This window comes from Procambarus clarkii, chromosome 65 (genome assembly GCF_040958095.1).
Source record: "Procambarus clarkii isolate CNS0578487 chromosome 65, FALCON_Pclarkii_2.0, whole genome shotgun sequence".
Lineage (NCBI taxonomy): Eukaryota > Metazoa > Arthropoda > Malacostraca > Decapoda > Cambaridae > Procambarus > Procambarus clarkii.
This window is the reverse complement of record NC_091214.1, coordinates 15,044,932-15,062,295: the sequence shown is the minus strand read 5'-3', so window position 1 is coordinate 15,062,295 and position 17,364 is coordinate 15,044,932. Positions and strand designations below refer to the sequence as shown.

Sequence of the window (17,364 nt, the reverse complement as noted above, 5' to 3'; positions counted from 1 at the left end):
GTCTCGTAATTACACTTGGCCTATCCCGAGTACGTCGGTCCAACCAATAACACGTCACGCTTATAATAGACAAAGCACTATCTCTACCGATGACAGCCAGTTGTTCTCGCTGGAACAAGTTTTGAGTTCCGGACTGCCCTGGGTGACCTGACTTCTAGAGCCCAATTTACCCTTCTCATCACTTCTGTGGACTTAAAAGTCATTAACAAGACAGTAAGTACACAAGAATAACATATGATGTCAGCCTTTCACCGGGGAACAGAAAATATGATAAGGTGAAAGCAGCAGATGCCGTTGATATCACCACCTCCCTCACCAGAGGGCATTGTCATCGACCCATCTTACAAATGAATTGTGATCAGGAGCATTCCACAGATGGCATTGACCTTGCCATACCTCTACCAACAGATGGCGTTGTCCTCGTCATACCTAAAAACCTTTGGGTTGGGGTTGCACATCCATAGATGGCGTCAATATTGCCACACCTCACTCCACAGATGGTGTTGATATCATCACAAAGATACTCTACAATTGATGGCAAACTCAGGCTATGCTATCACCAGTGATGCAGTGCTGCCAGAGCTCGCCGGACCACCGCTCGTGGATAATGGAATGGGGGAACGGGAGAGAGGATGAGGGAAAGGGAGATGATGGCTTGTGGGTGATGATTGATCATGGCAGGAAAATATTAGTATTACATCACTAATAAGTTAATAATATTATGATATTTCTTTGATTTTTTAAAGATTAAATATTTAAATTTTTATATATTTAAAAACTAAACAGGCTGAATTGTACTTGTATGAATCTGGAAACATAATACCCGACGCACATGAATGCTTATTGTCCATTTATGCGAGACAAACGATATGAAACAAAGTTGCCAACCTACCGCTTTGGAAACGAATACAGTATTCAGCGATAATGTTCAAGGCTTTAGCAGTAGTTCATTAGACAGGTATTCTTTATTCATACAATAGTATATTTTAGTATTAAATACTGTACTAGGCAGGTAAAATGACAAAACTGCTACACACACAACTTTACATAATTTTGTGCTTTTTTGGGGTGGTTCTAGCGTCGTGTGAAATACTGAGTTGGCAACTCTACTTTTGTATTTCAGTGGCATTAGTAAAGTGGTGGCTGGTGGTCTGTGGATGTCTCTCAAATACAGAAGCATTTTTTCTCACAAACAACTCCATCGTGGCTTCTAAGTAAACAATGTTGACTTCCTTCGTTCATAAACAAAATGAGGAGTGTAAGAAGAATAACGTACAGGAGACTGATAATGATAACAGTGAATGTGGCAAAAGTTGTGTTTTGACTGCTTCTAGTTCAAATTTTCAAACTGGATCCATGTGCAGTACAGAAAGTACAGCGGCACCTCGGGATACAAATGTCCCTCTTCACGAATTTTTCGGGCTACAAACTCAATTTCTTTGGAAAATTTGAATCGGATCAAGATCTTTGCCGCGCCTTGCGACTTTGTTGATACACGTATGGGTTGACCGAGCATGTGGTTCCTGGTGGCACGGGTGACCCCGCTTCAATTTACCAGATCCGCTTGCTTAGTGACAATCACACTTGAATTCTTCATAAAGAATTTCATTGTTTTTGTGCTTTTCTGGGGGGGGGGGGGGGTGGGGGGGAGCCCCTACAGCTCCTCAGAGCTTACTAGGCTGATATGCTAATGTCAGACTTTGGCATCAGTCATGTGTATGGAGTTCTTATGGGCCTACCGGGGACCACGAGCCAGAACCTGGCCCCCTCAGAGAGGCAAGGGGAGCAATGGCCTATAGAAACCCCCGTGTGATTGGAAGCATTCTATGTCTGCCATCAACCGGATTAGGCACCCAGAAAGGTTGGCGTCCCAAAACAAACCCCTGTTCTGGTGAAAATTGCAACCAAAGCCGAACGAGTGGATAGAACTCCCCAAACAAAAATGAGCAAACTAGTATGACGTCACCCGTCGTCGCTCCGCTGTCTGCGCAGCTCCCCCCCTCCCGGGAGGAGGAAAGGGTAGCCCCAGACCGTCTTCCATACGTCAACAAGAGTCATCAATAAAGGTAAGCTATAACTTGTACATACTATAGTACAAAATATGTGTGTATTATGTATGAAATGTATTTTGAAGTTAATATTTTTGAGAGTGTGGAACTGATTAATTCAATTTACATTATTTCTTATTGGGGAAAATTTGTTACGGGTTGCGAATTTTCGGCCTACAACCCATCTCTGGGAACGGATTAAATTCGTAAACAAAGGTACCACTGTAATGGTGCTGTGAGGTCTAACTTGTATCCCTGTTCAGGTGTTTGGACTGAAGAAATGTGGAAGAAAAAAAAGGAAATCAATCCATGGTTAGACTTCAGGGAAGATAAACTTGGGTGTAAAGTGTGTGCAAACATAAACAATGTAACACTTTTCACTTCTAATGGTTTAAGACCATCAAATGAGTGGCAGATGTACCAAGTATCCTATTATGGAGCAGATGTACATGCTTGAAATCTCTCAGAAAAAAAAAATGTTGATCGTAAACCTTGTAAAGCTTACATTGATCTACTGCTTACGTGTTGAAAATGTAGCTGGTGAAGATGCTCTTGGAAGCTGGTGATGCTCCTGCTCTTGGTGTTCTGCATATTATTTAGCTCAGAATGACAGACCAAACTCTGATCACTTTGGCTTACTGGAACTACAAAAGCAAAATGGTGTTGACATTGGAATGGGACTGCATTCCTGCACTAGTGCCACAGAGATAATTAATCCCATAGCAATTAATATGAAAAATATAATTTGTAAACATATCAAGCAGATAAGTGGCAAAATTTCTGTTCTCATCGATGAATAAACAAGCCATTAAAACAACCTTTGTAGTTTACTTGAAATGTGAAAGTGATGAGGAAGGTAATCCCCATTTCATGTTCTTAGATCTAATTAAAGTACCTGATCAGAAAGCAGCAACTATTTCTAGGCATCTATTGAGCTGTGTCAATTATCATGGGTTTGATGACTTATATTTGAAACAGTACCTTGTAGCATTTGCTAGTGATGGGGAAAGTGTCATGCTTGGTGTCAAATCTGGCGTTGCAATAATTCTCAAGGAACATTACCCTGATATAATAATCTGGCTCTGTCTTAATCACAGATTAGAACTTGCAGTAGGTGATTCAGTGATAGAAGGTCATGGAATTAATAATTTTCAAGCATTTATGGACAAATTGTACTCAGTTTACAGTAAATTGCCTCTAAATCAAAAGGAGCTACAGTATCTGAATGTGCCTCTCAACCTGAACAACAGATTTGCAAAATAGTCCGTGTTCTGAGCACCAGGTGGAGAGGCCAGCTCGTTTTCAACAGTTTCAGCAGTGTAGAATTATTATGAAACACTTTTGTTTTCATTTTGAAAAACCAGTGAAAGATGAAACAAGATTCGGAGGTGATAGAAAAACCTATGAAGATCTGTTGAAAAAACTAACTTCAGAACAGTTTCTATTGGATTTAGCTCTAATGTATGACATGTTGTATGAACTTGGTTTACTGTCAGAGTGTCTACAGAAATGCACTACTTTGATTGTGTATACAGACAAACTGATTCAACGGAGCATAAGGTCATTGCATGGACTAAAATAGAAATCTGGCACTAGAACTTTAGAAGCTCAAAAGGTAATTGAACAGGGGCTGTTTGGAGGACTTACCATAACAAGCAACAAGAAAATTGTCTCCATTAATTATCAACAGTTTCTTACTAGTCTTGTAAAAAATTTGCAGCACGGTATGTTCACGACAACATCCATGAAAGGCTCTCAAACCTCTGAACCTCAAAGTATGTATAAATCACTGCTAAGTTAAATGTGTTTCTTTGAAAAAGACTACTGGCAGCTGGCCTGATGAAATACCACCTAATTACGGAGAAGCTGAAACGTTATCTCTCTGCAAGAGGTTTAAGCTTTCTTCTTACTCTGCATTAAATGCCTTTAGAGACTATGTGGAGGATCATGGACGCTGCATCCCCCAAAATTTACACCCATTACTGAGCTGTTTACAAGTTATTCCTATTAGTAAGCTTTTTACAAGTTATTCCTATTAGTACTGCTGAGTGTGAGAGGGAATTCAGTCTCATGAACCTGATAATAACAAGAAGCTCTAGAATTTTCATAAATCATGTATCAGCACTTATGTTTGTTAAACTATATGAACCTGCTCTAGTTCAGTGGAATCCTGAGCCATATGCCATATCATGGCTGCGGTACCACAGATCGGCAAATGACACCAGGACAAGGGTTGCTTCACACCCCTGAAAACATCTCACACCAGACCCTTTGTGGAAACTATTGTGAAACTTCTCACTGGTTGTATTTTGTGAGCATTAAGTGTTTTAACTTCTTAAATTGATAAATACGTGATTGATGTTTTTTCTTTATTTGTTTGATAATTATATTTTATGATTACTGAGTACAAACACGAAATACTTAATTGTGTGACGTATATCGAAACAGGATAGGAAATGACAGGCTTTTGTTAGGCCCACCAGAACTCTGGCACCTATAAAATTGGCACTGCACCCCTGGTTATCACGTACATTCTGAGTGTTTGCTACTTTTGTGGTAAACACGTTTATGAAAGGTTGAAGTTTGACACAGTAAATGTGCAATTTTCTTTGTTTCTGCCCTTCTGTTGGAGCACAGAAACAAGAAAAGACCCAAACAAGGGATTGAAAGAAAATCAGATGTGGAGAAAATAAGAACCATTGAAAGAAATGGGTGGAAGTTTATGAAACATAGTACAGTATTGAAAGAACCTATAACTTCTTTCCTTTCTTGGCGGTAGCAGAGTAAGACTCTAACAGTCCGAGACATGTATTTCAGGAAAGCCTCATGCTATGTAAATTTACACTTTTTAATGGTAACATCAACCCATGATCTGTGCCAGTTTGGAGCATACAGATTTGTAGATAATCATGTAATTTGGGGAGCCGGTCGGCCGAGCGGACAGCACGCTGGACTTGTGATCCTATGGTCCTGGGTTCGATCCCAGGCACCAGTGAGAAACAATGGGCAGAGTTTCTTTCACCGTATGCCCCTGTTACCTAGTAGTAAATAGGTACCTGGGTGTTAGTCAGCTGTCACGGGCTGCTTCCTGGGGGTGGAGGCCTGGTCGAGGACCGGGCCGCGGGGACACTAAAAATCCCCGAAATCATCTCAAGATAACCTCAAGATATGAGTTATGTTAATGTAGAGCATGCCCCGCCACTCATGTTATCTCTGGTGAATCCTCTTGTTGCTGTCTTCTCCTTCCTGTGATGTTGGTTTAAACTAGTTGTCAAAAGTGTGTGAGGGAGTAAAGTGTGTTGAGAGTAAAGTAAAGTGTGTCAACACAAAAGTGTGTTGAGAGTAAGGGGGTTGATTCAGATCTGTCATATTGGTTATAATAATGAGGCTGAGATAGTTGAAGCTTGTGGTTCACAATAGTGAGAGTGTTTGTGGTATTGGGGTCATCACCTTCATGCACGAGTAATTACCTATGTGTGGTTACAGGATGAGAGCTTCTCTCTCTTGGTATCCCATCTTCCCTATAATCTTTCATGTAGGATATTTTGCAGCTTTTGATGGTTTCAACTTTTGCTACTCTTTTGTTTTTTGTATTATTCCCTCTATCACTTTGTTCACAAAATAAAATTTTAAACTTGATGGCTATAAACTGGCCCTTTTTATTCTTTCCCTGCCCCGTGATGGTCGGGCTTGGCAACTCTGTATCCAGTTGTCTATGTTACCTTCTGTGTTGGTGGCAGAGGTTGCTCACACCAGCTTGGCAGAGGTTCTTCAATTTTATGTGATGCAGATCTTGACTGGACAGTTCAGAATGGGTCTCAGTCTCCTTTCCGAGCTTCACCTGTTTACTGTTATGGTTACGATTGCTATTCCCAGTTTACTGTTATGGTTACGATTGCTATTCCCAGTTTGTGCAGCTCCTGTTGGTTGTGGTCCCAGAGTTCTTTACGTCTCTTAATGACTGTCGGCTTGGCAATTTGATTTCTCCCGAGGAGTCTTCTCGATCACTCTCCATCTTGTTTGCCTGCCCCTTTCTCAAATATTTTCCAGAGGTTGGGGTTTTGTAGATTTCATTAGAATTGCTGGGTATTTTGGCTTCTCTGGTTACGGGCCAGACCGGTGCTCACATTTCTTAGTTTTCTGGATGTGGTAGTAATTCTGGGGTATCAGTGACCTAATTGCATTTGAGTTCCACGAGTCTGTTTTCTGCACTCAGCCAGGTCTAGTGGTTGCTGAGGTTCATCCTACAAGCCCTTTCATGGTATATTCTTCTATCGGTGTACTGAGAAGCTGTTTGAGTGACTGCTGGCCCTCTGGATCGCAGTTTGCCAGTACATTTTGAGTGGTGTCGTGGGGTCTTCCTCGGTCCTCAAATTCCTCTGGTATCTGGAGGGCTTGCTCCACTGTCTCCTCTACTCTGTGTTGACGTTCGCTACATGTTGGACATGGAGCATAAAACATGGAACCTTGTGAAACAGAATGAAACTTGGGATAGTATAGCAGTTTGCACTTAGATTAGTAGCAGTATTGAGAAGACTCAGCTCAGCTTGTTCTGACAAATAGTACATCACATTTTGATGGATAAATCCAAAATGTCAGGAATATTTACTGTACTATACTGTACTATAAATCACTGTACTCTACTGTACTATAAATCATAGCAGCTCGGGAAACTGAGTACATCATTTTTGTGACGTGACAATTCGAGAGGATGGTCTGCTCAGCTGTGCGTACATGTTAAGAGAATTAAACCTTACCTCCTTAAAGGAGAGAAGCAACGGAGCGAATACGATCACATCATGCAAAATACCAAAGTAAATAGACAAGGTGAACATGGGGCCATCTATTTAAGGGGGCGTTATTCGGGTATCATAAAGTTGTTGTTTAGTGTCAACCATTATTTTTGACTAGTTGTATATGAAAAGGGCTACAATTGTTCGAAGTTTCAGCATTGCAGCCTAATTAGTAAGGGAGATTTTTAATTTTTTTATTTTTTTCAATGAATTTTACACATTTTCAAGTGTAAATTTACAACCACACCTTTCAGATATAATCATTCTATGACACTTTTCTGACACATTAACATATAATAAAGGATCTCTAGCAAAAGATTTTCCAAAACGTCTTTAGTTTTCCTAATACAAATAGTCTAAGTTCCCCCCAAAATTATGCAAATATATCATGTTTATTGCTATTATAAAGTTAATAAAGAACTCAAGATAAAAACATTTGCAAACTATTTTAGAGACATAAAATTTATATATAATGTGTAAGTTTCATGTAAATTGCATAAAAAATGAAAAAGATATTCATGTTCAAGTAACATAAACTTTCAAGTAAGTAAAAAATAAAGTCTAATGTGTTGCCCTCTGTGGCTGAAGTTGACATCAACCAATTTCCTCCATAATTGGCACCCTTACAGATAGGCTTACGTGCAGTCAGGTGTATAAGTTTCATGCAAATCGCTCCATAAACAAAAGAGAGAGATAAAATTAAAAAAAAAAAAGTGAAATTTGACTTTTTTTTTTTTTTTAACTAAATTTTTTCTTAATAAAACTAATTATATTTTGTTTTTAATATATGCTATTGTGATACCTGTGAGTCATAGACATGATTTCAGTTGACATTTTTGTTTGATAATCTTTTTTGACCATTTTTGAAAATTTTAGACACATAATTCAATATTTTTTTTCATCCTTCCTATTTATGCTACGATGCTGAGACTTGGACCAAATGAAACCCTTTTCATATACAACTTGTCAAAAAAGTTTGATTGAAATTGAACGAGTTTTCATTTTTTGCATATTTTGTGAATAACGCCCCCTTAAATTGAAAGAAGGGAGAACAAAAGGACATGTGTGGAAACTGGATAAGCAGTGGAGTCACAAAGATTTAAGGACATTCTTATATCCTGTATGGATTGTTGGCCAGTGGAATGTACTGAAGAAAATAATTGTTGAAGTAACTTCCATCCATAACTTAAAGAAAAACTGAAATTTGGTCATTATACTTTATGCATTCATTGCAATCTTTGCATCCATTACTCTCCATTCATTCATTGTACCCCCTATATTCATTGAACTCTGTGCATTCATTGCAGCTTCTGTACTCATTTAATCACCCTGTTTGTGCCCTGTGATCATAGTATGCAATGTGTCTTGCGATCACTCTCATATTATTGAACTTCATCTAGTGTTATGCTAGTGTTTACAGTATATTAAATGTTATTTACTTGACAGGTTGGAGCCAAGGCCATGTGGGAGATAATGTCTTCAACTGTTCCTGGCCTAAAGGGAAGAACGTGGCTTAGCCTAAAGGAGCGATATCGCAGACACATAATCAACCACCTCGGGGTTTTTAATTTGACAGAAGAACAAATTCACAACTTCAGAAGACCATTTGGTAAGTCACGGTTCAGGATGAAGTTAGACTTGGAGATGACTATATAAGAAAATCTTAATGTTAGAAAATATAAATATACTGTAGAATAAAATAAAGAATACAGTATAGTAAATTTATTAAATTGATATTGAAGATGGGGAAAAAAGTGGAGCTAAGAAAAAATGTGCACAAATTATTGATAAAATACTGTACACTGTACAGTCAACCCCTGCTATTTGTGAGTTCCATATTTTCAGAATTCACTATTCACAGCATGGGTACTTATTAAAATAAGAAACCTGCTAGATAGTAATGATGGACTCAGTACTCATGAGTCGGAGTGGGGGTTGTGTGGGGTTTGTGCACTTTGAGCCGAGCGCCCACTGATGCTCTGTGACCCAGAGCTGTCGTGGTCCTCCACATCTTCATGCCTAATTCTCACTCATCTTTCCCCCACACATGACTCCTATCTTTCAAATGATCTTGTCAAGTAAATTAATGAGGAAGATAAACCATAATAACACCAACTCAAACCACTGCCAATAAACTGGTCCACTATTATATTACCTTACATCTCTTTCAAGTGCTAACTAGAGAATGCAAGGAATCCTAGTTACAGCCCTGTGAACTAATGTTACAAACTATGCTACCTCTACCACCACCATGTTGCAGCACCATTTACAATAGTCCTCTCCTGGTTTTAAGTCAGATTATGTTTTGTGCCATTTCCAGGAAATTGGCTGCAGTCCTCTTGTTGAGTGCAGGATCTATTTTACCCTTATTTGTGTGACTGATGTTAGATATGGATGTGAGCTCTGTCTGAGCTTACTTCATGTTCTGCTGTCTGTCTTAGAAAGTCTTCCTTTAACCTCTATTTTTTGGAGTCTCCTATGACACTCACAAGTTGTCAGCTTGTGCCTTAATTTTGGATGTCTGGCCTCAGCCTGTGGACTGTGCTATGATCTTGCACTCCTCACTTCATCAAATATAGTCATATTCACAGTCTCACCTCCTTCATTCCTCGCATTTATTAGAGCTTCAAAGTTCAGTACTGTATTCTCTCCATTTACTTATACACGTATTTATCTTTTTACCATTTAACATTCTTCCTTGTCTGAAATAAATATTGGCATTTACCCACCTGTGAGCCTCCTTGCCACACTCCCTTACCTGGTGTGTGGCAAGGAGGCCACACACCTCCTTGGTCCCTGAAGATCATCATGTTTTCTGTATACTGTAATTTTATTTAATTTTTCTCCCTATTAACATTTGGTCTTTTTTCTCTTTAAATAATCTGTCTACATGTCTTTTTCTGTGGGCCCTCAGTTACCTCCCCAAGCTATAAGGGTAGTGGTGCTAAGCCATAGGAAATGCACCAGGTCGTGAGACCAAGCCTTGCCTACTGGGAACCAGGACCAGAATCACACTCTTTATGAGGCAAGTGGAGTGTGGGGATCACAGATCAACCCAAAACCATAAATAAATTAGCACAAGAGACAAAGCAAGGGCGATGCTCAACACTGACCGTGTTGTGCCCAACTGCCACCAGGTGGCAACCCAGAACATCCTGAGAGCCAGCTAACCTGCCACCTGTCTCCAATGGTCACTATGTTAGAAGTTTGCCTCTGACAGGACTCATTCTCTGCTTAACACTTAAAGCTAAGTGGTCGTCCTGGAACATTATTACTGTACTGCTAGGGGTCATTGCTCTATATTCTTCTCCAGCTATGGGTTGTAAGCCATATGGTTGGCCAACTATGGTTGTAAGCGTCCACAGTAGTTGGCTTACAGTTCCCTTTCCCCACCAGAGATATCTGCTCTGAGAATATGGGACCCTCTTAAGCTCTTCTAGAGTCTGTTCACTTCTATGTAGCCCAGGGACTTGTTCTCCATTGTGAGGCCAGTTGATGAGGAGTATAGTAGTTAGCAGGTGTTACATGTGATTTCTGGGCCTTGTTCTCGGTTTCTGGCTTGAATACATTCCCAGCACAGATTTGTGTTGTCTCGTCTTCTCTCGGTTTGCTTTCTGTGTCTTATGCAGAACTGCGACTGCATCTCAACTGGCCTCTAACTGTTGAGTATATCCTCTTCAGCATTCTTGGTTGCAGTACAAGGGTTCTAGAATCATCACCACTGGCAGGCAAACACTTATATGTCTTTAAGTGGCAGCTTTTTGTTTTATGGAGGAGAGGTGCTTGAGTGGAAGATAGCTGTTCTGGTTTCTTAGGTGTTTGGGGGGAATTATTCTATTTGGAACTTCTATGACCGTGAGTTGTGCCTTGTTTTTTGTTGCCCATTTCCTGCTTTTGACATACAGCCCCGCAACCCTGGTGTCATCTCCCTCTTTACCTTTTCTGCTGCTACATATCTTATGTTCCATTTAAAAAATCAAGCGTTAAATGTAATGTAGTGAAATGCTCTTTTCTGATGGAATCTCGGTACCGCCTCATCTCTGTGCCAATTCTTTTCCTATGCATTAGTTGAAGGCTCAGTAATTGCAGCTTGAGAGTGAGGTGGATGATTGGATGGAACCCCAGGTGACTTACGCTGCCATCTGGTGGTAGTTGGGTACAACAAGGTTATTGATGTTTACCCTAGGCAATGATTGTGCGCCTCAGAAATTTGTTCAGATAATAGTATGCTTTGTTTTACCGATCTTTTTGAAGGGTTTTTCTTGATTTAATGATAAATTTCCCCCCCCCCCCCTTCCCCTATTCATTGTAGAGAGAGAGAGAGAGAGAGAGAGGCAGGTTGTGGTTGCCTGTAGGCTAGCATGGGGTCTATGACCTGGTGCACTTGTTAAGGCTTCACCAGGGAGTAAGCTTCAGGGATCTGCTAAGGACCCATCAGAAAAAAGCATTTCATTACATGCAGTGTTGGATTTGTTTAATATTGCTTTATCCAATAAATAGCTTCAGGTGAATGAAATTTAAATAATTTTAAGTTTTTAATTAGTATGTCAAGAATTAACTTAAAAATTTTGCAGTGGATACACATTAAAGAGTTTTGAATTAATATGTCAAGAATAAACCTACAAATTATGCAGTAAATATAATATTTATCAGAGATATGGCATAAGATGAATTTGAGGAGCTATTGAAAACAGTTTCTTACTGTTATCATTGTGCATGAATGAAAATACAGTGGATTTTCACTCAAAATACAGTGTACCAGGATGTCAGATACAACAGAGTTCCATTCTTTTAGCAAGAGCGTTTCATTTGGTTGCAGTAAAAATAACATAAGATGTCAGGTGTATTTGCTGGGCATGAATTCATTGACAAAGTAATAAAGAAATCACTTAAATAAAATACAATTTGTTTTTAAAGTGATTTGGGCATCAAATTATGTGCAAATGTGTGTTTTATTGTCAGCAGTAATAAAACATAATAATGCACAGTGTAAAATGGTTGAAAATATTAATATTTGATCGCTGGTAATAGCGTCTGGTACAGATCTGTCCATGCGAGCGAGAGTACACTGGTGTAACCAAAATAATATAGTTTATTGGTAGATGCTTGTTCAAGAATTACTAAAGATCATCTTAAGGCAGATAGTGTATCACAATATATTACAACACATTGAAAGTTGTTTAACTTTTAAATTTTTATTTCCGCACATTCAGAAAGAAAAAAATGGAAGCCCCAGCCAAAGCTACATATCAAAAACAGAAGCGTAGCGTGTACAACCGCCAGGCGTATTGTCTCAAGTAGCGAAGACAGTTATGAAGGAGATACTGTTGATGAAACTGGCTCTGATAGAAGTGATAGTGCTGACAGCAATACTAAGCAACAGCTGCGTCATAGGAGGAGGAGGTCAGAAGACAGTGCTGATGAAACCGACTCTGATGATAATAGTGCTGACGGCAATACCAAGCAACAGCTGCGTCATAGGAGGAGGAAGTCAAAAGACAGTGCTGATGAAACCGACTCTGATGATAATAGTGCTGACGGCAATACCAAGCAACAGCTGTGTCATAAGAGGAGGAAGTCAGAAGAGAGTGATGATGAGAAGAGTGTTCATGAAACTGACTCTAATAGAAGCACTACTGTTACTGGCAACACTATAAAACGTTTACGTAGTGATTGGAAATCGTCAGATGACGTCAGTGAAAAGAATAGTGACCATGAATCAGACTCTGATAGACGCTCTGCTGCTGCCATTAATAAGCAACAGCTGCAGTATAAGAGAAAAATGTCAAAGGGGATAGAGAATGAGTCTGTGAGCTCAGGCAGACATAGCACGAGGCAACAAAGAAGAGGTAAATCCAGGAAACGCTTTAAAAGTTCAAATAATGGTCAAGTAAAGGCATCCACTAGTGATGGTAGAGCACATAAACAGAGCTTTTCTCCAGAATTGGAAGAAAATTTTAAGGGACGGAAGAGATCAAGAATTACTCATTCTCAATTACCGCAAGATATCAAGAAGAAACTATTTCAAAAGAGGAGGTTATATAATCAATATGAAATGGCAAAATTATCACCTAAAACTCCATTCAATAATGTTAATAGGTTTAGACAATATTTCCAACATAAACAAGAAGGACACAATACAATACATACAAATCTTGATGAGAAACAAGAGAAAAACACAAAAATAAATAACCAAGCTGAAGGTGAGAGTAGCAGTAAAAAAAAACATGGCAAACAAAAAAAGATAAAAAACAAAAATGAGAACAATGAAGAGATGCCGTGGGTTGAAGCCGAGACCGTCCCCGAGGAACAGAACGCTTCCACTCAAGAACCCGAGACCGTCCCCGAGGAGCAGAACGCTTCCACTCAACACTCTAACTCAAGACCTGGTGGACACTCTAACACTAAAAAAAAATCTGACAAAACTTGTCATGAAAGGAATGATGTGGTGGGTGGAGGTAGTAAACAAGTTGAATCAAGTACTGTAAATGTGGGTGGTAGTGTAAATGGTGGGATGAACGATACTGTAAGTGATGAGGTGAGTGGTACTGTAAATGATGAGGTGGATGATACTGTAAATGATGAGGTAGGTGGAACTGAGATAGATGAGGTGGGTGGAACTGTAAATGATGAGGTGGGTGAAACTGTAAATGATGAGGTGAGTGGAACTGTAAATGATGAGGTGAGTGGTACTGTAAATGATGAAGTGGGTGGAACTGTAAATGATGAGGTGAGTGGAACTGTAAATGATGAGGTGAGTGGTACTGTAAATGATGAAGTGGGTGGAACTGTAAATGATGAGGTAGGTGGAACTGAGATAGATGAGGTGGGTGGTACTGTAAATGATGAGGTAAGTGATACTGTAAATGATGAGATGGGTGGAACTGAGAGAGATAAGGTGGGTGATACTGTAAATGATGAGGTGGGTGATACTGTAAATGATGAGGTGGGTGATACTGTAAATGATGAGGTGGGTGGTACTGTAAATGATGAGGTGGGTGATACTGTAAATGATGAGGTGGGTGATACTGTAAATGATGAGGTGGGTGGTACTGTAAATGATGAGGTGGGTGATACTGTAAATGATGAGGTGGGTGATACTGTAAATGATGAGGTGGGTGGTACTGTAAATGATGAGATGGGTGGAACTGAGAGAGATAAGGTGGGTGATACTGTATATGATGAGGTAGGTGATACTGTAAATAATGAGGTGGGTGGAACTGAGAGAGATAAGGTGGGTGGAACTGAGAGAGATAAGATGGGTGGAACTGAGAGAGATAAGGTGGGTGATACTGTAAATGATGAGGTAGGTGATACTGTAAATAATGAGGTGGGTGGAACTGAGAAAGATAAGGTGGGTGGTACTGTAAATGAAGTACATGGCAAAAGTATTATTACGAGTAAACACAGTGAACCAAGCACAGTAAATGTAGCAGATACACTTGGACGTAATCTGTCGGGCAGTGAATGCTCGACCAGTCCTAGAGGTAATATTATATCAAAGAATAAGAGTGACGAATCACTTTCTCATTTAAATCTAACTCCTGCATCAGATGCACACAAAATAATGCCCCTTGACAGAGGTGTCCAAATGAAGAATAAACATTCAATTCTTAACCGGGGAAACATGTCACTTAGTGATATTACTGTTAAGGGGGAAAGAAACTCCCAGATCATGAAAAAAAGTACAAATTCAGAGATAAAATCAAGTAAAATGAGGCATCGATTAGTGTCTCCAAATAGAAGGATTACGAGACAGTCTTCTGACAGCTGTATTAGACGCAAACTGAGGAAGATGGTTATTCATAGAAAAAGTCAAGTGTTTGGCAAACAAAAATGAATAATAGTTTTCCACAGCCATACTGTATAACCTTGATTTAAAACTGAAATGCAAGATTTACATTTATTTTTATTAGTAGCTTTTATACCATATAAAAATACCTGAATGAATGCTGTCGGAATATAATTTGTACATGCTGTATTGCTTTTATAACTTGGATGTATTTTAGTCTCTATGAAAATATATCTACATTGTTTATAGTACATTTTAAAATTTAAATTTGTGGGTAGAGGTAATGTTGGCAAGGTGAGCCACTGAGAGCTGTGATGCAAGCTGTGGTGAATGCTTGAGTAGGATAATAAGCATCTTGTAGGAGTAATACAAGATGTTTGTTGCTGGCGATGGTGACCAAGCAATGGCTTAACAAATAATGTGTTTAATTTTAAGAGACGAACAAAAAACCGTATATCCACATTGAAGGCTATATGATGTGCATGTTAATAATATGAGCTTGCATACAATTCCACAAACTGTGTACTGTGGTATTTTGTATAATGCACATCTGTACTGTACATTAGTTTATTCACCTGTTCATCTATTTTTCATTCACTGCTAAATCACATTCTTCCTTGTACCCATAAATTCCAATTATTTCATCTATCAATGTAAAAAAAAAAAATTGAAATTTTATTTTAATTTTTATTATTTTTTATTTTTTGAGGGATCCAGTTAAGTATCTCACTAAACAACTGTTGATCTGTTGTTATATGGTCAATCTCTTAACATTTCCTTTACTTGGGGAGGTCATTCCTCAGATGTTTTCAAGTCAGTCATTTATGCCGGAGTTTCCTTGATGAAGGCTTCACCATTCAAGCTGCTGATGGTTGTTTCCTTTTATTATCTAGCTTTGAATGATTTACATGAGAGTGGTAAAGGCACAGTGTTGTTCTTCCATAGAGATCCATCCTTGTGCTGCTGCTGCCTACAGATCTCTAGCTCAGGGAGTCTGGTCTCCTGGCGTGACACTGTGTATCTTGATGTAAATATGAGTATGCACAAATCTGCATTTTTCTTGTTTCACGTTATTTTTTCTATCTAGCTGGTTTAAGCGTATATTTCCTTATTACTGTATACTGTACTGCTGTTACTCACTATAAGCCATCACAAAGTCAAATTCATGTTTCACATCATCTTTTCTTTTATATCAAATTGTTTGTATTGGTGGTTACAATTTGTGTGTGCGTGTCCAAGTAGTATTTTTGGTTCCTACCTTCAGCTTTGTTAACACCTCCATCTCTACACGTAGGGTTTTGATAGCTTCTTCCAAATTGGCACTTCCTTTCCTCGAGGAGAAGCAGCCTAATGCATGACAAATATTTTCGAGCATTAGGACGTGATGGCCCTAAAACATTTGCTGAAAATGTTCCCATATGTTTGGTTAACTCTAGAGTGAGACATTTGTTGATTACATTTAGAAACTGAAAAGAATTACAATTTTGATGTTTGTCTAAGCATGAAAACACAAAGCTGCAAGTGAAAATAACAAATTAAAAAAGAATTCAACTGGTTATTGAGAGATGTAAGAGATGAGCACAGTGGCACAGTGTGTGGGGCCCAAGAGGTCAGTAGTAGAGTGACAACATGGCAGTCATGTGGGAAGTTCTGCCACCAGTGCCCGTCCTCAACAAACTGTATGCTAATTACAGCTGTTACTACCATTCAACTCTAATTTTCAAATTACTATAATGGGAAAACATTTTCAATTAAAATATATAATTTAAAGTAGCCGGTAGACATTTAATATTGTTTAATATTGTTTGCTCACAAGTTTAGACCAAGCTTGTGTAATATTGAAGCTTATACTGTACCTGTCAGTTACTATTAGCACTCATCTATCCCCAGCAGGGAGGATACTTTAATTTTTACTTATTACTTTTATTGGATATTTGCAGTACAGTCTAGTATTTTATGTTTTGTGTGTGAATTATTTCTATTCAAAGTGCCTGCCATAGTTTAGATTATACAGTAGTGTATTTAGTAAACCACAACTTATTGATCTTTTTATTGTGGAAGCAGAGCCTGTAAATATATCTTCCTAATTTTATCGACTGTCTTTATGTAATTATCCCACACATTACTTACTGGAGAGAGATACGACAGCAGCAGCAGTGAGTACTGGTTGCAGCAGAAGTCAAGACCAAGGCCTTATTACGTGTGTCTTTTTTTTTTTTTTTGAGATATATACAAGAGTTGTTACATTCTTGTACAGCCACTAATATGCGTAGTATTTCGGGCAGGTCCCTGGAATACCCTGCCGCGAAGAATCGTTTTTTCATCCAAGTACACATTTTACTGTTGCGTTAAACAGAGGCTACAGTTAAGGAATTGTGCCCAGTAAATCCTACCCGGCCAGGATACGAACCCATGACATAGCGCTCGCGGAACGCCAGGCGAGTGTCTTACCACTACACCACGGAGACTTTTCATTTCACTTTTTTTCATTTCTTCTCAACCCCACAACTCAGATTTCAGGAACCAAGGCTTTTTGTTTTCCTGTCATCAACACACACATTAGTTATTCAAAAGATCTTTGTGTAATTTACTTTGGTAACAAAAAATGAGGAGAGCCCCGTCGGCTCCCTGAAGCTATTAAACACTGATCAGTGCCATACTATCAGGTACCATCAGTCACAGGATTGCCGGGGACCCAGAGCCAGAACCTGGTCTCCACAAAGAGGTGCAG

The 17,364-nt window shown here is 39.1% G+C and overlaps 1 protein-coding gene across 3 annotated transcripts in view; it reads left to right on the top strand.

Moving 5' to 3' along the window:
* Positions 1–16,725, top strand: part of LOC123771101 (myb-like protein X) — a 64,053-nt gene extending 47,328 nt beyond the window's left edge. For 2 of the 3 annotated variants that reach the window (XM_069309432.1, XM_069309431.1), the window contains exons 12-13: positions 8,288–8,450; positions 12,055–16,725. In XM_069309432.1, coding sequence (XP_069165533.1) covers positions 8,288–8,450; positions 12,055–14,681 — 2,790 coding nt within the window. In that variant the 3' untranslated portion in view covers positions 14,682–16,725. The remainder of the gene's footprint in view (positions 1–8,287; positions 8,451–12,054) is intronic. The other variant, XM_069309433.1, reaches the window with a different exon arrangement.
* Positions 16,726–17,364: the final 639 nt, after the last annotated feature.